Source organism: Desmodus rotundus, chromosome 7, assembly GCF_022682495.2.
Source record: "Desmodus rotundus isolate HL8 chromosome 7, HLdesRot8A.1, whole genome shotgun sequence".
NCBI classification, from domain to species: Eukaryota; Metazoa; Chordata; class Mammalia; order Chiroptera; family Phyllostomidae; genus Desmodus; species Desmodus rotundus.
The window spans coordinates 100,432,543-100,456,698 of record NC_071393.1 but is presented as its reverse complement, the minus strand read 5'-3'; the positions used below and the strand labels follow the sequence as shown (position 1 = coordinate 100,456,698).

General features: G+C 38.1%; 1 protein-coding gene and 1 non-coding gene across 9 annotated transcripts in view; both read left to right on the top strand.

Annotated features, from left to right (window-relative positions):
• The window catches only part of DDHD1 (DDHD domain containing 1), a 76,490-nt gene extending 61,013 nt beyond the window's left edge, over positions 1-15,477 (top strand). For 3 of the 8 annotated variants that reach the window (XM_024567489.4, XM_024567492.4, XM_024567491.4), the window contains 4 exons: positions 3,466-3,718; positions 4,699-4,890; positions 7,642-7,725; positions 14,543-15,477. In XM_024567489.4, coding sequence (XP_024423257.1) covers positions 3,466-3,718; positions 4,699-4,890; positions 7,642-7,725; positions 14,543-14,724 — 711 coding nt within the window. In that variant the 3' untranslated portion in view covers positions 14,725-15,477. Of the gene's footprint in view, positions 1-3,465; positions 3,719-4,698; positions 4,891-7,641; positions 7,726-11,109; positions 12,687-14,542 lie in introns of those variants that run through there. The other 5 variants (XM_024567490.4, XM_024567494.4, XM_024567493.4 and 2 more) reach the window with 3 other exon arrangements.
• A 7,065-nt stretch (positions 15,478-22,542) lies between these two features.
• On the top strand, positions 22,543-22,649 carry LOC112312037 (U6 spliceosomal RNA). The gene has a single exon (XR_002975496.1). It is a non-coding gene; the product is annotated as a U6 spliceosomal RNA (small nuclear RNA).
• The last annotated feature ends 1,507 nt before the right edge of the window (positions 22,650-24,156 follow it).

The window sequence follows — 24,156 nt, the reverse complement described above, 5'->3', positions numbered from 1 at the left end:
AGACAGAAAATCAACAAGGAGACGGCAGGCTTAAACGGCGCACTAGATCAAATGGATATCTTGATATCTTCAGAACATTTCACCTAAAACATTCAGCAGAATATAAGGTCTGTCCAGAAAAAGTCCAGCCATTTTGATACAACGAGAACAGTTTGTGCAACATCTATGTAACCTGGCAGCCAAAGAGAGTGGACTGGAATACATATGTGTGAACAATGATGACTTCACTGTACTAATCAGTGGGGGCAATAGACACCATTGAGTGGGCATCTATACTGTGTAGCCATCACATTCAAAATGACTGAGCAAATAGACCAACGAATCTGCGTCAAATTTTGGGTTAAGCTCAAAAATTCCTCCATGGAAACTATTCAGATGATTCAGAAGGACTCAGCTATGGGCAACTGGTGATTGGCAGCATCATCAGGTCAACATGCCGCTCATGCGTTATGTCTCATGCAGTTTCTTGGTGAAACATCAAACCATCCAAGTGACTCAGCCTCCCTACAGCCCAGATTTAGCACCTTGTGACTTCTGACTTTTCCCCAAACTAAAATCACCTTTGAAAGAGAAGAGATTTCAGACCATCAGTGAGATTCAAGGAAATATGATGGGGCAGCTGATAGCAATTGGGAGAACTGTGTGATGTCCCAAGGTGCCTACTTTGAAGGAAACCAAGGCATCATTGTCCTATGCACATTGTTTCTTGTATCTTGTATCTTTTATTTATAAATGTCTCTTTTGCATATTACATGGCTGGGTATCTTCTGGACAGATTTCATATACATACTTCTCAAGTGCACATGGAACATTTTTTGGGATAGACCACATGTTAGGACACAAAACGAGTCTCAATAAATTTAAGAAGATTGAAATCATAGCAGGCATCTCTGACTACAATGCTGTGAAACTAGAAGTCAGTCACAAGAACACTGAAAAACACACATAGATATGGAAGCTAAATAACTTGTTATATGAATGGATCAACAACAAGGTCAAAGAAGAAATCAAAAGATACCTAGAAACAAATGAAAATGAGAACACAACAATCCAAAATCTGTAGAACACAGGGAAAGCAATCCTAAGAGGGAAGTTCATAGCATTACAGGCCTATCGTAAAATAAAGAAAAAGAAAAAACTCAAATAAACACTCTAACTTTACACTTAAATGAACTAGAAAAAGAACAACAAAGCCCAAAGTGAGTAGAAGAAAGGAAGTAACAAAGATCAGAGCAGAAATAAATGAAATAGAGTCTAAAAAAAATGATACAAAAGGTCAATGAATCCAAGAGCTGATTCTTTTTTTTTTTTAATTTTTATTGTTATTCAATTACAGTTGTATGCCTTTTCTCCCCTTCCCTCCCCCCCCATCCAAGAGCTGATTCTTGGGAAAGATAAACAAAATTGACAAAACTTTAACCAGATTCATCAAGAGAAGAAGAGAGAAGACCCACATAAAATCAGAAATGAAGGAGAAATAACTGACACCAAAGAAATACAAAGGACTTTAAAAATATATTATGAATAACTATATGCCAACAAACTGGACAACGTGGATGAAATGGATATAAGTTCCTAGAAACATGCAATTTTCCCAAACAGGAAGAATCATAGAATCTGAATAAACAGATTACACCTAATGAAATTGAAGCAGTAGTCAAAAAGCTCCCAACAAACAAAAGCCGTGGACTGGATGGCTTCACAGGTGAATTTTGCCAAATATTCCGAGAAGAACTAACACCTGTCCTTCTCAAACTATTTCAAAAAATTCAAGAGGATGGAAGCTTCCCAAGCTCATTTTAGGAGGCCAGCATTATCCTAATTTCAAAACCAGATAAGGGCACTACAAAAAAAGAAAATTATAGACCAAAATCCCCAAAGAACATAATTGTTAAAATCCTCAACAAAATAACAGCAAATCAAATATAGCAGTGCATCAAAAAGATCATACACCATGATCAAGTGGGATTTATTATGGGAATGCAGGGTTGGTATAACATTCACAAATCAGTAAATGTGATTCACCATGTAAACAAAATGAAGGATAAAAACTTTATGATCATATCAGTAGATGGAGAAAAAGCACTTAGTCTTATCTGTATGATACAGATGATAATATTTACCTCATGGTTCGTTAGGATAAGTAATATAGAGGGTCTAGCACAAATAATGCACACCCCTTTTTTTTAAGACTTTATTTATTTCTAGAGAGAGGGGAAGGGAGGGAGAAAAACATCAGTGTGTGGTTGCCTCTCATGTGCCCCCAACTAGGGACCTAGCCCACAACCCAGGCCACGTGCCCTGTTTGGGAATTGGACCAGCGACCTTTGGTTCACAGGCCAGCATTCAATCCACTGAGCCACACCAGCCAGGGCCCCCTTTTTTATTCCATTAAAATCTTACATTACAAAATCGTAAGCATGTAATTCTGTAACAAAACAGGGTCGCACTCAAGTACACCACATGACATTTTAGGTAGAATGTTCAAATTGCTGTCCATCTCATGTGAGACATTCACGTACCCTACCAACCACACTCACTGGCGTTACTTCTGCCAGACCTGTATATGTGAAAACATGTAGCTAGATGTTCAGTATTTCATTAATATGCATTAATTTAGCTCATTCGTTTTATAAATTGAAAGTGAACTCTGAGCTTTCAGTGTCCTTTGTATAATGTTAAACTTTGTTGTATTATAAAAGAGGGTTATAGTCTCATTAATATTATTTTTATTCATTTTATAGTTTTCCTGTAATTTAAGTAATGCTTTTTTAATGTTTATGTCAGAACTGTGCTAGGCAGTTTTTACAAATATTATCTGTTCTCTCCAACATACTTGAGAGGGAGTGTTATCCCCTCTCCTACAGCTCAGGAAACTGAGGCTCTAAGACTTTGTGACATGGTATTGTACAGGTCATAAGTGACAGAGGCCAGAATATGAACTCAGGGAATTCTGGTGCCAAGTCCATTGCCACTTCTGCTGTGTCATCTCCACTTCACTTTAGACAAATAGTATAATATCTGCATCTAATTTGTGTGTTACTATGTTAATCTATTTGAAAATAGAGTTTACTAAGAGCTCCTAAGATATTAAGAATTGACCTTATTTGCTGTGTTCCAGTTTACTCTTTACAGCTTCAGCTTTGTTTGTAAGACTAACATAAATCTGCTAAATGATATGAGAACATGATAAAAAAAAGAATTTATTTCTCTGAAAAACTAATTAATGGGTACTATTAACATAAACTAACTCTAATTGTGTTTTTTTTTCATGATTCCATCATTAAGGAACTATTAGACCAATTACATATTATTAAGAGTAAACAAATAGGAATATGTGTTAGAAATAACAGGTTTTTAAAACTCTCCTAAGGTCTGTTGAGCATGCACTAGAATGAGAATATCCAAAGTGTACTAAAATCTGAGCCTTAATGTTGTGTTTCTTTGAATTTTTTTTAAATCAAGGCATATAGATTAGAACCGTTAATACTGAAACACTACAGCAACATTTCACCTGTCCAGATCCACTGGTATAATACTTCCAATCCTGTACCTTATGAGCATATGAAGCCAAGCTTTCTCCACCCAACAAAAGAAGCTACCTCAGTTTCAGAGAATGAAGGCATTTCAACAATACCAAGCCCTGTGACCTCACCTGTCTTGTCCCGCCGACACTATGGAGAATCTATAACAAATATAGGCAAAGCGAGCATATTAGGTAATTTCTCTTCAGTATTCCTTATCAATGAATATAAGCACTTTTATACAGGCATTAAATTTGGAGTATTTGGAAATATTCTGTGTGTTACAAACCATCCAACAGTGAATTCCCGTGTTTAGAATTAACTACCCCCTCACTGTTCATAGCTGAGGACCGAAGCCCTGGAGTTCTCTAAGTAGAACAGATCCTGTAGTTTTACATTATGAATAGCTGGGTGCACAAGAAAAGGTCTGGGGATCAAGTCCCTGATTTTAATCTTGTGAGATCTTAGACAAGTCATAGATTTAAATGCATCCTTATCTGTAAAATGAGGTACTTGAGTGCTAAGGGCAACCATACCACTTAGTTCTCTGATCCATGTCCCAGAAGTCTCTTAAATGGTATTCTTCCTGAGGGCAGCAAGGATATTTAATTTGCCTCTGAATGGTCTCCAGTGCCAGCCACAATGTTTTGGTGTAGCACTGGGGGTTAGATGACAGTTGAATTTGTCCATTGCTTTTGCTTACAAGTTGCCTTAATGTAAAATGCCACAAGATGGCACTATACATAGGCTTTACCTGCTGGTTTAATTTCTGTTTCGCTTCGTCATACAATTGTTTATTGACAGCTTTTTATAACATACCCACTTAACTTCAGTATTGAGCATATGAATAATAAATATATGCCCGTGTCAATGGCATGGTCCTTAAAATTTTTAATCTTACCAAATATTTTAATAAATAATGACCACTTAAATAAAATAGAATCTTTGTTCCTTTGTAAGCTATATTCCTAGAGTTGTACACTCGCATTTTGTTAATACCATTTTTATTTTTAAACCTAAAATATAATTGTGATTTTTTTTAAATGTTCCCACCCTGGAAAAACATGACTAGGGCTTGGTCCCTCTGGCAGTTGGCTGTAATTATGGGTGGTGCTCTTTAGCTTGGTATGTGGTGTAATTCAGCAAAATGACTGCCCTGTTTTGTGAAATGCAGGGGCTGCTAGCATTGGAAAGGGACTTGGAGGAATGTTGTTCTCAAGATTTGGACGTTCATCTACATCACAGTCGTCTGAGACATCAAAAGACTCAATAGAAGATGAAAAGAAGCCAGTTGCCTCGCCTCCTACTACCACTGTGGCAACACAGACCCTCCCACATAGCAGTTCTGGCTTTCTTGATTCTGCATGTTAGTTCATACTGTTCTTTCCTTCAGTTTAAGTACTGTATCTTTTTTAAAATTGAAGAGAACAGAGAGGTTTAAGATGTTAACACTAGCAGTCAACTCTAAAATCTAAAGCTTTTAAATTAAAAATGCACTTTTGCTGCTTACATTTTTAAGACTAATTCCAGGTAAATGGTTGTTTTACTCTCTGCATTGGTGGATTAATAATAATCAGGGCCTTGTGGCCACAGGGGTCCTAAGTATGGAGCATAAAACAAATCTCTCTGAGGTAAGCACCCCCTGGTTTTTATAAAGCAGATTTTTAAAAATATAGTCTCTTCGGCCTTAAAAATTCATGTAGTTGCATCAAACCTATGCTGTATCTACTCTTGATACTTTTTAAAAACTGCTATGCCAAAGCCATCTGCTGCTAATCCCTCTTTCTTTTATTCATCCTCAGTGCTTCAATTAGTATTGGATCCACTCTATGGCCTTTCGTTTTATCCCAGCTACCTAGCATAAAGCAGGTACTCGAGAAATGAGTGAAGGACTTGGCATTAGAATGGAGTTATATTTATTTTCTCTAGTAGACTTATAAGGTTTAAAATCTTAAATTGTTGTGAAACACTAATACACTTAGTATATATTAACTTCCAAGGGTCTAAACTTGACCCTCGCTTATAAGTGTCCAGTAAAATAATACTAAAAGTCAAGTCCAGTTGTTCCACTAAATTATTTAAGGAAATGTAGATTTATTTTATTTATCTGTATTTATTTTTAAAGAGAAGGGAAGGGAGTGAGAAAGTGAGGGAAAGAAACATCAATTGTGGTTGCTTCTCATGTGTCCCCTACTGGGGACCTGGCCCATGACCTAGGCATGTGCCCTGACTGAGAATTGAACCTGCGACACTTTGGTTCGCAGGCTGGTGCTCAATCCACTGAGCTACACCAGCCAGGGTGGAAATGTAGATTCTGAAACAAGCTACTCTTTTCTGTAAATATAGGAAGAGGAAAATTTTTCTTTCTCTAAATATTTTTAAACATTATATTTTCGATACTTAAAGTCTTGTTACTGTGTCTGCTACTCTAAGTTTAAAAATGACCAGCAATCATTGCCATCCATACAACTTACTTAAAAAGGAAGTTCAGTTGTGACAATCCTAGAGGCTGGATCTTTCTCTGTAGTCACCCCCACCCCGGGGTGAATTATCCTGGGCATGCCTGAGTTAGACATTCCTATTTAGGCCCGTAGCTTTATTTTAACTTAATCTTTGTGAGAATGAATATTGAACATTTTATAATTGCAAGCCTTTTGAACACTGCCTAGAAAATTCATTTGAGACTTTGATATTTACAGATTTCATATTTTAGTTTTCTTATAAGAGTTCCTATACTGTCTCTGACTTAAGCTCTCACTTCTAGTTAATATCAGAATTGTGGTTGTGAAAATACAAAATCCTGTTATAACATGCAGATTTCAAAAGAAAACTCTAAACTTCTGAGGAAAAATAATTTCAAAGAATTTTGTAAGATGGTAGGTAAAAAGTCACAATTCCTTAATGCACAGCAAAGATGCTAGTAAATAGTGGGAGTGAATGAGAGAACAAAAGAGCAAGGCAGGTACCCCAAGAGAAAGGGTAATGAAGACATGGAGAATCTATAGATCTGAGGGAGGAAAGCTACTTTTTTAGTGAGTTTGGGTTTGTTTTGTTTGTTTTACTATTTAACATAGTAATTGCAAAATGATAATAGAGAACACTATTTCTTCTTTCAGGACAACAGGAAGTAGAGGTGCTTAGCTATATTGCGTCATTATATTTTGATAGCTTAACAAAATACCTTTGCTGTCATTCTTACATATAAATTCTTTGTTGGTCCTAATTGTAAACTCCTTGTCAACTAGACACTCAACTAAATCTGAGCTAATCTTGAATCTTAATTACATATATTCATCTCTAGATATAGATGTAACTTAAAATTAGGCAACTACTACTACAGTAGAATTCTGCCTTTTAAATGGAATCCTCAAGATTTGCCTTACTAATTCTTTGATTTTGCTTCAATGATACACTCTTCTGTGTAAACCTGATTTAGACAAATTTCTTAAGTCTTAGTTGCTATTTTGGCTATCTCTTGCAAATCATAAAACTTCCTTAAATCTTCTTTCTGGAATTTGGTCTCTCTGATTAGGTAACTCTGGCTTCTTTCCTTCTCTCTGCTCACCTTGATTGCCTCAGTTTTCCCCCACAACCTTTATTCTGAAGTTGCCGACTTTGATTCTCTCTCTGAGGATAAGATGGGTGCAGACTTCGAGTTCATGATTAATCAGGGTTTCAGTCTTTGAAGACGAAGTGCTGTCAGTTGTCATCAGGTTGATGGCACTCACTATTCTTCATTTCTTAAGAAAAAGTCTAGGCTTATTTCCAGTGATTTTACTATTCCATTTCTTATGCTCCCTGGTGTTTGTAACATATTAAAAGGAAAGATCTGTTTCTTTTAGCATAGATTTTGCCTTTGGGTTAGAACCTAAATGAACTATATGCTTTGGGGATATCTAGGTGTTAACAGATTATGACATTGTATTTTAAAATTAATTATGCTTACATTTTCCATGAAAGAACTCTTCACAGAAACCAAAACGTGTCCTTCTTTATGTATGCTAGGTTTAATCAGCTTATTTGGCAGTATTGTTCTAACTTTGGCCACTGCATCATTGAAGGCCATTTGTAACTATCAGCTAACACTTTACAGCATCTTGTGTTTTTTTTTTCACAGATTTCAGACTTCAGGAGTCGTTCTTTAATCTCCCACAACTTCTTTTTCCGGAAAATGTAATGCAGAATAAAGATAATAGCCTCGGTATGGTATATGTCAGGAATAGCATTCAGAATACTATGAAAATGATCTACTAAGAGAGTTCTTCTGCTCATTCAAAAGAAATTAGATCAATTCTTCTGTGAAATCAGCCTGTAGATTACTTTATATGTGCTTTCTTTCTTTATTTTCTATACTTAAATGGTAGTGATCCTGAAACCCAACGGTTGATTAGTGTGTAATGTGCTAAAATATATGATACTCCTTTACACTCCTACAAAGAAGGAACCTTTGAGAGAGGGGACAGAAGCATAAGTCATTTTTTCTTCTCTCTTGTCCTAAAGGCTTCAAAGAGGTTCACTGTACTTCTCATGTGCTATACTAGATATAAAAGGTTTTCATGGTTAAGGGTTAAATCATTCCTAGTTTTTTCAGATATCACCAACACTACCACTTAGGGCTTTTAGGTATGTCATCAGCTAATTATCTGGTTTCAATACAAATATTTAATATTCTTTAGAAGGGTAGGTTTGCTTTAAAAAATTAGCATTATTGAATGTAGGAGATATTTTCAGTGTCTTTATTTTCAGCAGATTCTATACATCACAAAGGATTAGTCTTTGCAGTTTAAATTATTTTCATCAATTAACTTCTTATTCCTTTTTCCATAAATCCTTTTTCCATTTTTAAGAAACAGTGGATTTTATCTTCAACAAAAGATATGTTACAGGTTTTTCTTTGCATATTTTAACCATATCAAATTATATAATATCTGTCTTGCAAATTTTCATACATTTTTCTTTTTCTTTTATTTTTTTATTTTCAAAACAACTCTTGATAAAAGTTTCAAAACAGTGTTCTAGTATAACAAGCTGATTTGGGGGGTTTTCCTCCCTAGCCACAGTTTGTGTTGATCTAACTCAATGAATTCCCCTCCAGAAATGAGCTTCTAACAGTGCTCACTCTGGTTCCTGCTCATGTACTTTTTAGTTACTTCCATAAAGAAATAATTCAGTTTGTGCTTCTTACATATTTAGTTGGAGAACAGAAAATTTATTCATCCATACATTTGTCCTGTGTTCTACCAACCTTACATCCTCTACCTTAAAGCCATACCAACTACCTAAGCCATTACACCACTAATTATAACCACACCAAACTGATTCACTTGGTAATATGTATATGGCTTCTATTTTCTCTTTCCATTTTTATTTATTCTACAATTACTTATTAAATTTTTACCATAAGCAAAGATACCAAGATAGTCTCTAGAAAAGATACCAAGATGAAACAGACTTAAGTACCACCCATAAAAATATTAAATGCCAGTGTGGAAATTTATTTTCCAGAGGGCATATATTCTATAGGGACAGTAGATAACTACTTAAATAATTATAATATATGGTAGAATGTGATGAGACACATAACGGAGGTACAGGTAAAGGATTCTGTCAGTTCTAAGGAGTGAGAAAATGATTTCACCTGGAAAAATCATAAAAGGCTTCCTGGAAGTAGGATTTAGACGTGCAGAGATTAAAAACCATTGCAGGAAGAAGGAACAGGGTAAGCAAAGCACAGGGTGGGAAGCGTGGAGTGTGTAAGGAGCAAGAAGTTCATTTTCTTGAGAAGTACTAGGCGTGAATGGAAGCAAGTTAGTTCTGAATATGATTGGAAAAGTTTCTTACACCAGACTGTAGAGGGTCCAACAAATCTTGCCATCTCCTAGAGGTTTTTTATATTCAAGATTGACCTGTGGAGCTTCTCTATTTACCCGTATAGCCCATCTATTGTCAAATTTAGGTATTTAAATGTGTTTCAGGGTAGGTTAGTGTCGAGAAACTTTTGGCAGAAATTACAACTGATTATAAAACTCATTTTAGAGTTTTTGTTAGTTTTCTCAAATAAAGGGTGGTTGGAGAATATTCCTAAATGTATTTGGAGCTATGGTAGTTCAAAAAATGTAAATATTCTTTGAATGTCAAATACCTAAGCACAGGAAAAATATAGTTGCAGTGAGGCAGCACAAAAATAAGGCATAATTTGCTAACAAGAACTCTGAGCATAGTCTTTCTTATTACAGATGAATCTTTGACCAGACATTTGGAAACAGTTTCCTTTAACTACTTTATTTCTCTTGGTGTCTGCCTGGAGCCAAAATCACACAAATATGACCACAATTATTACTTATAAATAAGATAACTTTTAAAATTCATTAAGTTTTAAAAATACTCTATCTAGGTAAGGTAAGATGCTTCCTTTAAAGAGTAGTAACCTATCCGATTAGTGCAATTATAATACTAAAGTGCTTTCTTTCTATTCACGTTATTTTTTTAATACCTTATCCATGTTGACAAGCCTTATGCACAAGAGAATTCTCTGATGAAAGCACAGTACTGATGACATTTGACCTTCACATGATATAGATTGCAGACATTTGCTTTGGGGAATAGGGAGGGAAATATTCTCATATGTGTGAATCCCCAGAAAAGAAAATCCGTGTTTTAAAACGTATAAGCAAACTGCTGACTGTTAAAAGCCAACATTTTTTTTCTCATTTTTAGTTCTTTTCAGCTGTTCAGGAATCTCATTCTTCTCTTTGTAAATAGAAGAATTCTAGTACTTAGGCACTCAAGAAAGAGAAAGAAGGACAAAGGGATGATTTTATATTCTCCTCCTCTTCGACATAACCCAGTGAGAGAAACTGGGAAAAAGTACCAGCCTACCTGTGTAGTGCTACCCATTCATTCTCTATGTGGTAATCATGAGAAAGGTCCAGGGCAACTCCATGGAGATTTGGGCCCACTTTGGCCAAGAGCACATCTCACAGCACATACAGGGTGGGGCAAAAGTAAATTCATAGTTCATATGGAAAATATTACAGTAATTAATAATAGCAAGAATAAACTCTGTCTTACATACTCAGAATTGTAAACCCACTTTTGCCCCACCCTGTCTAGAATGGTGCTGTCACGTAGAACATCAGACCCTTGGGAAATCTGTGAGCAGCATAAAGAGGAGAGAGAAGCTGAGACATAGGCCCATCTAGTCCTATCCATCCACCTACAAAATCAACACAAATGTGAGGTTAACCGCACCAGCAGTCAGACTGCCTGGGTAAACTTTTAAAGGAGGATGACAGACCAAACAGTTCATCAGGTACAAGTTGGCTACCCAGATCCCATTTTGACAGGGACAAACTAAGATAAATAGAACGGGATAGGGAGGGCCATTTAGTTAGCAACACTTAATAAAGTCCCTGTGGGTTATAAGAATAACAAGTGCATATAATAATTAAATTAGGCAATTTAATGTCTCGTATATGAAAGGCAGTGCTGCATGACAGTAATAGCATATTAAGAATAAATTTTAAGTACATAAAGTTAAAGCAGAGCCAAATAACGCTTATGATGAAAAATGTCACTTTCTAAGTTCCAGCCAAGATGGAGGTGTAGGTAGAAACTCTGCTTCCTCGCACAACCAAAAGGAGGATGAAATCCAATCTAAAACCAGTAAACAACCAGAAATGCCAGAAACTCAAACTTCATGGAACGCCAACGACCAAGGAATTAAAGAAACAAGTCAACCAGACCACTATGGCGGGGGACCATGCAGGCGGGACTGCTGAGAAAAACCTCGGTGAGGCCGAGGACCACACGGGTGGGGCTGACTGAACAGGAAACTTGAGACTCAGAGCTGACTGTAGACTATGGCAGTTGCCGCGGTGGAAGGAGCTCCCCATCTTACGTGAGAGTGCATTCATTGGAAATCAGGGCCAGTGACAAGCAGGTCAGCTGCACTGTTCCCTCTCTGGCCCCTCCCCCACAGGCAGTGCTACAGAGCAGCAAGGAGGGTTGCCCTGCTCTGGTGAATACCTAAGGCCCTACCCCCTTACAACTTAACAGGTGCCCCAAGACAAAGAAACATGACCCAAATGAAAGAACAGAGCAAAACTCCAGAAAGAGAGCTAAGCAAGGAGATAGCCAACCTATCTGATGGAGAGTTCAAAGCCCTGGTAATCAAAATGCTCACAGAACTGATTTATCTTGTTCTCAAAATGAAAGAACAAATGAAAGATACCCAAAATGAAATAAAGCAAAATATTCAGGGAACCAACAGTGACAGATAGGAAACCAGGACTCAAATCAACAATTTGGAACAAAAGGAAGAAATAAACATCCAACTGGAACAGAATGAAGAAACAAGAATTCAAAAAAAAATGAAGAGAGGCTGAGAATCTCTGGGACAACCTAAAATGTTTCAATATCTGAATCATAGGGGGTACCAGAAGGAGAACAGCAGCAAGAAATCAAAAACTTATTTGAACAAATAATGAAGGAAAACTTCCCCAATCTGGTGAAGGAAATAGACTTTCAGGAAGCCCAGAGTGTCCCAAAGAATTTGGACCCAAAGAGGAACACACCAAATCACATCATCATGAAGTTACCCAAGATTAAAGACAAAGAGAATCTTAAAAGCAGCAAGACGAACGGAGACAGTTACCTACAAAGGAGTGCCCATAAGACTATCAGCTGATTTCTCAAAAGAAACCTTACAGGCAAGAAGGGGCTGGAAAGAAGGATTCCAAGTCATGAAAGGCAAGGATCTATATCCAAGATAACTACCCATCAAAGCTATCATTTGGAATGGAAGGGCAGATAAAGTGCTTCCCAGATAAGGTCAAGTTAAAGGAGTTCATCATCACCAAACTATTATTATATGAAATGTTAAAGGGAAAAAAGATAAAAAATATGAACAGTAAAATGACAACAAACTCACAACTATCAACAAATGAACCTAAAAAAAAAAAGGAAAAAAACTATACAACTAGAACAGGGACAGAATCAGAGAAATGGACATCACATGGAGGGTTTTCACTGGGGAGGGGGAAGGGAGGAATGGGGGGGAAGGTACAGGGAAGAAGCATAACTGATAGGCATAAAATAGACAGGGAGAGGTCAAAAATGGTATAGGAAACAGAAAACAACTTATAGGTACAAGCCATGGACATGAACTAAGGGGCCGGGGTGGGGGGTGAATGCTGGAGGGTTGGGAGGTACAGGGTAGAGGGAGGTAAAGGGGGAAAATTGGGAAAACTAATAGCATAATCAATAAAATATACTTAGAAAAATACCACTTTTACTTTAAAACAATTGAAGTTAAGACTGTTGGACTAGTAAAACATTCTGCAGTAGCATTTTAAAGTAAATTCTTAGAAATTATAAATTTGTAGTCTTCACCAGTATATTAATGCGTATGTTTCCCATCCCTTCTGTTCCTCCTCTTGTTTCCCCTTTAGTATTCATAACTACCTTCACCTTGACTCTCTTTCATCATGCTTGAGAATTCCAGTTTCCTCTTTTTTCGTCTTCCTGTCTAGTGTGCCAGAATGTACCCACAGATCTAACAACTGTCCCGTGGAATACAGAAGACGAAAGGTTCAGACATTACTACTCCGCAGCCCACACATGGATTTCAGCTATTCTGACTTAAAGATTAGCTTATCATAATTTAAATGAGGAAAATAACAATTAAAAATATAAGAGCCTGTGTTGACACATCTTACAAATGGTCTAATAACCTCATCAGTACCTGAGAATGTATAGGTAGCTCCATGGACATTTCTCGTCAGAAAAGAACAACTGAATAGAAAAATAACAACTGTGTACACATTTTTAAGTCACCAAATGGAATTGTCACAAAATACGTGTTTAAAATACGTATTAGCTAAACATTGATAGAAATTATTCTCCAACATGGTATAGTTTTCTACATGCAATTACCAAATTCCCAGTGTAAAACAAAACCCAATTTCTCCAACCTCCTTAATTTTTGCCCATTTTTACTTCTCATTTCTGCTGACGTTCTGGACAAAGAATAGACTTTGAGTTTCTGAGTGCAATGATTTGGGTGTTTTTGTTTTCAGGATGGACCTTTCAAAATACCATATGGCTCACTGACAATTTTAAAGGAGTTAGTTCCTGAATATCAAAATAGTATTTTTTCTAAGTGATTTCTAAGGATTTATTAAAATGTATTGATCAAAATTCTCTTGTAGCCTTGATTTGTTCAGGTGATTTTTCCCTTAACAGGCATTGCAAGGACATCCTGTGGGTTTTAGAAAAGATTTGACTGCATTCACTGAATTGAGTGCAGCACTGTTGAATGAAATCCTTCCTCCCAAGGATCAGCACTCTTCTGCCTAGTGTAACTTTCCCTGCCACAACAGACATTTATTGAGCCCATGTACATTCCAGGCACACGTTAGGCCCTGCTGAGTGGATAAAATCTAGGCTGCCTTTGAGGAAGTCAGCCAAGTACAGAGGAGAACATTGTGGGACTGTAAAAAGGTGGTTATCTTCTAGCATGTCCCCACAGAGCCAGTCGACGTATAGGGCCTCCTCAGTGAAAGGGCCTTTAGTGACCTGTTGCATTCCCGCAGGCACTATTGCCTGTAAGCCTGGCCTGTGATTCTGCAAGAGGGCTGCTTTCCTATTTTAAAGACTAGGCACAAATTTTAAATGGGAAAGCCAGGATTTGCCCCAAATACACTCTGTGCTACCAAGTGAAATTTTTTGTCTTCTTTCATTATTATTCCATATTGACCTGTGCACACAAAGGAAAGGACTCACCAAATAGAATCCCAAGGTAATAAGTCTCTGTTGAGTGTTCTTCCCGTACAATTAAGAGTGGAAATTCATTTTAAAATGTATATAAATATATATATATATATATATCAATCATTAGGAGAATCACTTCTATTAACTAAATTTTTATCCTCAAATTTAGTAAGTCTATGTAGAACCTATTTTTGTAATACCTATTCATTTGATTTCTTTCTTTTTCTTTTCTTTTTCTTTTTTAGTGGAATTGGATCACAGAATTGATTTTGAACTCAGAGAAGGACTCGTGGAGAGCCGCTATTGGTCTGCTGTCACATCACATACTGCCTACTGGTCGTCTTTGGATGTTGCCCTCTTTCTTTTAACCTTCATGTACAAACATGAGCACGACAATAATGCAGACCCCCATTTAGATCCAATTTGAACTCTTGAAGGACATTAATGGCCCAATACTGATTTTTTTTTTCCTGTTAAAATGTATGTGTCAAGACAATAGAGATTTCAGGTTTAAGTATATTTCAGTTTAGGGCAAGAAATATTTGAGTTTAAGAGCACTTTATTTTAAAAAACAAAACATTTATTCAGCCCAAAAGAAATTATTTACAGTTTTCATCATTTTAATTATGAGTCGGACAGAACCCCCTACAGAGAATCAAGCAAGACTTTGAAGTAAGGAACATTTGGGTGACTTGCAAGGTTATAAATCATAATCTAATTTCTCCCAAATATAAGGCATATTAATGGGTTGAATCTAATGCATAACCAAAATATGTTATAAATCTAAAATGGTCAATATCTAGTATATTTTACACAAACCAATATCATTGTTTTTGATTTCTATGAAGGCTTTCATTTCCACAATTCCTTTGAAAGAACAGCATAACAGATTTAAGTGTTTTGAATTTAACTTGTTTAGCAAAACTAATGCTAAAAAAGAAACAATATTTGAACTACTGTATTTATAATTTATTACCTCTGACTAATTGCTTTATTTCAATGTATAAAACATTATTTTTTTAATGTTTCCTTTGAACAATTTAAGAACCACATTTAGTGTTAAGACCCTTTTTTCTTTTTGCCCCAGAACTTCACCTTTGTACTCTTCAGATGAATGTATAGACACTGTGGCATACTTTGAGTATTTTTTTTTCATTAAAAACTTGTAGTTTCACACAAATAACACTAGTTGAATTATTTTAAAAAATAGAACTTTTTATTATGTCACATGTACCTCAGAGAAAGCTAAAGTTTTCTAAACACAGAACTCCATAATAATGAGTACATTTCATTAACTGTATTGGAAAATTTAGTAAACTTCTTTGGAATCAGGAGTATAATGACGATTTTAAATACATAAAGATCTCTGTGCCAAACAACACATATAAAGGAATGGTGTGCCACTAACAGACCTTACTTTTAAAGTGTTTAAGAACACACGTTGGAGACATACGGCACAATACATCAGGATCCCAAGGCATTAGAAGAGTTCTCCTCGGCTATAATTATTTCCACAGTGCTTTTCATCTGAGGAGCTCAAAGTGCTATAAAAGTTAATAATCTATGAGGTATCTCCTGGAGGTAAGTAAATGAGTGTTACTCTTAATGTTAACATGTTAATTCCCTAAGGCACCAAAACTTAAAGTGCCTTGAATTAGATTACAGAGCAAATCAGAACAGCTCAGATTGAAGCCAGACCATATACTTTTATATCAGTGACTAATAATTTACTTGTTACCTCTTAGTAGTTTGCAAACAATAATAACAAGTTGCAATTCATAATTTGGAGAAGCGACGGTGAAGCCGGTATTTTACTCTGATTATCTTACACATTCTTGGAAAAGTTACCTAGAAGGGATCAGTAGCCATCTCTGCCCCAACCAATCCTCACTTCTGAGTGGCTGCCACTAGGTTCTGCTCAAGGTGCTGTCTTTGCTTATCATACAAGGACTTTTCTGAGCTTCCCAGTACTCGCTGCCCTGGGTGCACAGGTGGTCAGCTGCACATCTCACCTGCTCTGTTCTTTATGAGGTAGTGGGGTCTGTGGCTTACTTGTAGGTTTTACTCAGCACCGTCAGTCCTCGTCTGTTTTGGCCTTTCATTGAATTTGCACAACATAGAACACCTCTTTTTAGGGTTTAAAAAAGATTCCAAGGTTCCATGACCAAATGTGTGGCCAAGAAACCCTCGCTGTAAAAGGCCTGATGAGATCTTAGCAAAGCTGAAGTAATCTCTTTTAAATTCAGAGATTCCTGTGAACTCAGGTCATTCGCATACGCTGTTTAGGTCTAATTCAGTTCTCAGGAAAATTAAACCGGCATCTCGTATGACTCTTCCTAAATGTACTTGAGCAGACGTTGTTGCCGTGGGTAGGATGACACTCAAATACCGAAGAGCTTTAAGGAATTCATTCCTGACCACTAGAATGGGAAGAGCCCTTGTTACCTGAGAGGAAAGTCTGTCACACCTTTTCATTTACAATGAGTAAAAAGAAAATGACCGGTATTCCCATAGCTATAAGAATATATCTGCTTCCATTTTTCCATATTGAGAAAACAAAATCAAATTTAACCACATGCAATTTGAATTCTTGAAAAGAGCAACAGTCAAAACCCCCTCTTCAAAGTGAGATAGTCTGGACTCCTGGACAGTTTTGTTTTCAGTTCGTTACTTCATCAGTGGGGACGGCAGTTTTGATTCTGTAATACTCTTCTTGTTTCCATGTGTCTGCATGTTATCATGGAATGTACTTTTATATACACAATTAATATACAGAGTATGTGTGATTCTGGCTTGATTTAGAAGCTAAATCAGTTACTGAGTAACATTTTGCAACTTTATTCCAGCAAGTACTAAATTGGCCAAAAAGTTCTGTTTTTGATACCATTAAAATTTTATTCTCTATTTTGTGTACATGTTATCATGATTCTTCTGAGTACTGGTCAGGTCATTCAGTTTCAATCCAGTTAGCTTTCCAAGTTACTTAAACTTAAAATAAGGAAAATGTATTGAATTTAATCTTGCTTCATTTTTACTTTAAAGTGAAACTTTGCTGAAGCCTTTTGTTAGTTCATAACGTTACTTTCAGTAGTAATTATACTTATGTTATAATCCACTGTTACTGTGTTTCAGAACATAATTACATAATATACTCAGTTTTCCAATAACTACTACTTTATATGTGAGTCAAGCCTTAGGAATCCTGGGTTTTATTTCTTTCTGTTAACCAGCATTTACCGGCTTTCAGAAATTCTGAGACTGAACGTGCTCTACAGAAGCCCTCAGACACTACGTGTAAACATTCATCCCCATTCTGTTCCTCTCTGTACTTTTGTTGTGGGCTGAAGCATCCTGGTCTACAAGGCACTTATTTAACATGCCACCACCCAGCTTTGTGTTCCCCCAAAGAACAGACAGAGGAAAAGAAAGAGCAGTACAGTGTCCCGGCCGGTCCTGCCATTCACTCCAGTGGAGCCAGACCAAGCCTAAAGATTTCATTGTGAGCCTATAGTAGGGGGAGAATAATTGAATTGCTTCCTGGTGAGTTAGGTTGGTTAATATTTCTGTCTTTTAAGCTACCAGTAAGGAATTGGGACAATTGAGAAAACTAATTTGAGTGTATGTCTTACTATTGTTTTTGAAAAATCTTTTCTTTGCATGGAAATACGGTGAAGAAGAAGCGTGATGTTGAAGAAGGGTCAGGGCAGAGCTAAAACGAGGATGTGGCAGTCATACACACTGGAGCAGGAACTAGCATTTGACTAAACTATGAGTGTTGGCTGGTTGACTTCTGTCGTGACGCTCAAGTCGTCTCTTTCTTGCTCTGCTGTCGTCCCTGGGCCTCAGCCTCTGCTGGGAATCGGAGGGTACTCTGGCTGAATTTGAGACATTTATTAAATAGTTTGGTGTTTAGGTATGGGCAGAACATATAGTTTCCTAATGTTTTATAATAATTTGCCTACATGAACGTGCTGTGCCTACAAAGAGCACACTTGGGAGGAAGCGTCCCCACTGAACTCTTAACTCTGTTACCTCCAGAGTGGGTCTAGGGAACTCCCACACTGTCTCCCTAACTTCTCCTTCTGTATTAATCAAGGGGAGAAGGAAGTTGCCAAGGAAGTTTCTGTAGTTTCGAGCTTAGAGCAGGCACAGAATGGCAGGATGTACAGTTTCATCTCAAGGTCTCGTTGAGTAAACTTAGTGCTGTGATGGGAACTGCCTGGGTCACATATGTCCTGTTTTATACTTCAATGGATGTTTGTGATGATTTTCAAAAAAAAATCTTAAAATGTAAGTGTTTGTACAAATTTAGAGGTCATCTAGTCCAACCCTGTTTTAGTTCCATGCGAGCTTTTAAACAGCATGAAAGTCGTGAAAAGTAAAGTGAAGGGGCAGCAAGTTAGATTCACCCAAAGATTCAGTGAAAGACCAAATAATACCCAGCAGGAGAGGAGGGAATCGATGGGGTCTCTGAGGGAAAATGTCAGTAACAATAGAATTCAGAGCTGGAAGGTGTTTAGAGATCATTTTCCAAAGCATGGGCTGCAGGTGTTAACTGATGTCGTCTCAGAAAATAAGTTTGGGAAATGCCAAATTTAGAAGATTCCTTTATAGAAGGGCTTTGGGAGCCTTTGAAATACTAAATGCCAAGTGAGTCTGTCTGGTGCTGTGGGAGATGAAGAAAGGGGAGTTTTTCCAAACTTACTTAAACAGACTTTTTAAAAATTAGAATATACGTAGAGAAATGCTGGTTGCATTTAATTCCTTCATTTTACGGAGATTCATCCCTTCATGTGATTACTTCATTTGACAAGTGACTGCTCCCACCCTTTAAGATCACATGACCAGCCAAAGACAGAGACAGAGTTAGAACCTAGTCCCAACTCCCAACTACGCCTACCGCCTTACTGCCTATTTCCTTCCTTTGGTAGAGAGGGAACTCCTAAAGGGTAGAAACCGCCTGTTTGTTTTCCATGCCTTCTCCCCATCCTTTCCCCCAGCCCTCTTTGTAACCTGATGCTTTAGGTGCCACAAACTCCTAGCAAGTATCTCCAGGCTTGAGTTCCCTTGAAAGAGAGCCCTACCTGGTCTAGACAGACTTCCTTTCATGTGTCAGATTCAAAATACCCAGGAAAAAAAAGCAAAAGGATGAAAAAAATTAAAAAACAAAATACACAGGAAACACTTTGTTAGCTTTTCACTCTGGTGACAAACACAAACTTGTTAGGGAAACAAGTTGCATAGTGTAAAATGTTTAATATTCCTTTCATTTCAAAGGTTTACACGTAGCCTTTGATCAATTCATGACAAGCTGGTCCCTTTTAAAATTGTTTCAACATTAGTTAGGTTAACTAATAGAAATTTTAAATTGTAAGTACTATACATTTTGGAAAATGGAAGAAAAGGTTTTCCTGCTTCTGGGTGTGTGTGTGTGTGTGTGTGTGTGTGTTCTCCAAAAATAGTCTCTTGGCAAATAATTAGCATGAACTTTTCCTCTGCCTTTGTGTTGGAAGAAGGGTGGGAGTGTGCTCAGTATTGTCTGTCACCTTATGGTTTTTCGTTTATACTAACAGGGTGCGACGGGCTTCCTCCCCACCCTGCAGTTGTCAGGATATGTTGGCAAGCTGTTCTTTAGGAAGATCGCATCTGGTCTTCTGTTGGAGTGAGACGAAAAACAAGTATATTAATACTTCACCTTTAATACCTTCTCCTGGAGGCATCAGCTATCAATGAGCACCATTCATATTTCCCTTGACTGCACCCACATCCACCTCCATCTCTGCTTGATCTCTGAAAACAGTTGATTCCCTGTGAGCTTTGCATTAGCAGGGTGTAACCACTTTCTGGTTCTGAGGCTGTCATCAAACAAACTGCCATAGGGGTCTGGGGAGTTTTTTGCTATTTGCTCTTAGGTACATTTCTCAGAAGCAGCCAGCACCGTGGCTGTCCTGAGACCCACAGGAGGTTTTCTGTTTCCAGCTTCGATGACCTCTTCGGTTCGAATGGTAGTACTATATGCTGTCAATGACTGCGGAAACAGCGAAAAGTGCCTTTTTCTTTTTCCTTTGTTACCTTTCATTTTCAACAGTCAAGGCAAATTAATTTTCTCATAATCTTCAGTTTTACTGAAGGATTCTCTCTGCAGTGATCCGTTTGGATAGGAAAGAAAGATAACTTTCATTTTAGAATTGTCTAGTTTTTATATTTCCCCTTTGGAACTAAGTACATGCACATTGAATAATTTTAAGGCAATGAGAAGTAAATGTAGTTTTCTGGATTACACTGTTTCTCTAGCTGAATTGAGTCATTTATTATCTCATTCACGAAGAATAATTGTGCCCTATAGTAAACAGTCTCAAAGAATAGACTGTTCTAAGCATTCTTAGGAATGTAATCCTCCTGATCCTGCACAGTTTATGGCGATTCTCCCCCAAAACTCTGAAGAATAAAAGATGTTAAATGTACCTATTCACGAGCTGTGGCCACGGGAGCGCACTGGCTCGCTCAGGAACATCAGAGGATAAAGTACACGTGTAGGAGAAGGTAGGTGTTCCTGTCTTTAAAGAATGTAGTCCATTCACGACTTCTCAGTCCAGGGTTCAAAAGCTGACCCTAGTTCTCGAGCTAATCTGAATACGGGATAACTAGTAAAAAATCAAGCCCAAGAACCCGTGCAGATGGAGGCTCCTCCATTTTCACCTAACTTCCCATTCCCCCACTCTTTGGTTGGTGCCACACTGACTAAAAAGGGGGGTTTAATGTGTGTTGTAAGAATCCAAGAATCTCGGTGCTAGACAAAGTCATTCCCTTTTTAGACAAATGGTATTAGATTGGGGGATAAATGGCTGGGATGTCGGGACTACACACAGAATGGAGGTGGGCCAGGGTGTAGACAGGAGAAAGTACTGGCAAACGCAGGGAAGGAAGGAGACTTGGTGCCTGATCATCGTGGTCTGACAGCTCAGACATTGCAGAAAAGTTGGCACAGAAGCTGTTTCTGAGAAAGGGGAATAGAGTGACATCGGTCTGGTCACAGCATTCCTTCCACTGAAGCCCTTTGACAGCTGCGTTTATCTTCAGAGGTTCCCCACAACCTAGTTCAACTTGACTCCTGCCTGATCTGCCACTGCATTTCTGTCACAGCAAACTGCATGCTATTCGCCTAAGAATAAACTGCACGCATTTTATTTCCTGCAGTGTTTACCTGTTGTTTTTGCCTGCCTAACAAATTATTTATTTGCTGGCCCTGAAATGCAGATAATCTGCGGTGGCTATTAAATATAATCCAGTGGCACATGGTGTCGTGTGAGCATGGAGCCATCTGTGGCCAAACTCCATCCTTCCTCCTGCAACACGGATGGTGTCCATCTGCTGCAGGTGAGAAGGCAGTTTCCACCCATGGGCAGGGGAGAGCTCTGGGGAGCTGAAACAAACACCACCCCTAGGCTTCCCAGTTACACTTTTACTTTTATTAGCTTAAACTATTTTGAAATGGGTTTCTGTTTCTGGGATCCAGAGGAGTTCAAATTAGTAATCATTTGGCCAAAAATAACCTCATGTCCCTGATGGAAATTCTGCCTTTGAGGACAGTGTCTTATGAAGCCTTCCTTCAGTTCCCTCGTTGAAATTAGTAACTGCTTGTGAGCCTCCTGTCCTAGTCCATTCATATAGTCCATTTTGCTATAGCAAAAAGAAGCAAGCTGGGTGGCTTATAACCATTTCTCACAGTTCTGGGGGCTGGGAAGTCCAAGGTCATGGCACCCGCAGATAAGGTGTTTGGGGAGAGCCCCCTGTCTGACTCCAGCTGTCTTCTCACTACAGCCTCAGCTGGCAGAAGGCACAAGGTGTCTGTATAGGGTCCCTTTTTTATAAGGACACTAATCCCACTCATGAGGACTCTACCTTCATGACCTAATCACCTCCAAACTGTGACATTGGGGATTAGGTCTCCACATCTGAATTTGGGGAGACACATTCAGTTCACAGCACCACCACTAACAACGTTTACCTTGACAGTTGCACTGGATTCATTTTGCCTTGATTGGGGCTTGATTACAGGTCTTCTGACTCACTCACTGGCAAATTCTTTAAAGGTAAGGGGCATACCTTAATCATCGTAGGACCTTCCGCAGGGCATCACACTGTAGGTGCATACATTTTTTGAATTGCATATATCTCGACTGGTACTACGATTCTAGGTGCTAGAAATGGTCACGAATTTAAAAATATAAAAATCCTTGCCTTCGTGCTCGCTTTGGCAACACATACACTAAAATTGGAACGATACAGAGAAGATTAGCATGGCCCCTGTGCAAGGATGGCATGCAAGTTCGTGAAGCGTTCCGTAGTTTTTTTTACCTCTAAAGTCCGACTGCCTGCGCTCAAACCCCAGCTCTCCCAAAGGTTAGCTCTTAGTCGTGGGCAAACACGACACACTCCAAGTCTATGGCCTCATCTTTTAAATGGGGTGATTAAGGTAGCCTGGTGCTGGAACAGAATAAAGTCTCAATAAATGGAAATTGCTAGTGGAAACTAAAAAAAAAAAAAATCCGTTTACGGAGTGTTCATTAAGTAGGAAAATCATGTATTCAAAATTCATGGAAATTGCTGAGTTGGGAGAAGCCTTGAGAAAAGACAAACTCTACCTGGAACCAGACAAAAGGGACCTTGCTTTTTCACAACCAAAGAAAGCAAAATTAAAATAGCTCTTAGGATGCAATGGAAGAGTGTGAAGTATGTATCAGGGTGAACTTGAAAAAAGAAATTGGATGTACTATTTTAAAAGACTGAGTGTTGGTTGTATCTGTACCAAGTGAAAATGCCTAACTAGATACTTAGAGTTACAGACACTCCCCGACTTGTGCCCTATAGTAACCCAGATACTTGCTAAAGTATCTCCTTCTTGCCATATGCTCTTCCCTAAACACAACCATGCATTTCACATCTCTACCTTTGCACTTGCTATCCCCTTACCCCGGAATTTGCTCTTTCCTCCCGTCCCATTTACTGACCTTTTACTTTGAAGTAAGTAATCACTGCATTCACAATTGGTGGGCTGAGGTGGGGGGAGTCCCCAGTGCTTTTCCAAGTCCTTCCAACTTGCAGACTATTTTCTCTGTATACCGGACAGTAATTTATGATGTGCCCTCTCTGCAACTGAAACATAGTGGGAAGACACAAAAAGATGGGGTTTGTGCGAAGTAATAGTTGGTCAATTAATTTGCCTTTGAGAGACTATATTTTGTTGTGTTCTGTTTATAAAGAAGGGGATGTATTCTAAGTTTCAAGTAGCCATTAACCCAGGGTCCACAAACTTTTTGGAGGTAGTGTGAGTGGAAAGTTACCTAGGCAACAGGAACAACAGACATCTTGTTTGGGGAACTGTCTGAGCCCACTTTTCAGAGTAATACCAAGTTGAAGGACATTCGTTTCTGACACCATGATTCCTGGGAATTTTTCTCAACGAGCTATAGGGTTGTAAGATTTGCTACTACCACCTGTTTCAAAAGTTTCTCTGCTTATTTTTCCTCCCTCCACTAAAAAGATTTAAGGATACATCTATATACATAAGGATGGAAGCTTACTAGCTTGCCAAATTGATTAAATCTTCAATCGTGGATTTATTAAAATCATTGTTAACATTTACCAGTTTGCTGTCTGTCCAGCAATGCTCTAGATGCTTTAGATATGTGAGGTCCTGTCCTCATTTATTGTGGAAAATATTCTAGTTAAGCCGCCTTTTCAACAAGGCAAACCAAGCAAGACCCAAGTCTAGGTAAACAGACCCTGGTCACCCAGCTGCAAGGTGATGGTGGAGCAGCTGTGTGGGGGCGCTTCAACCCGTGCTCTGCTACCTCCC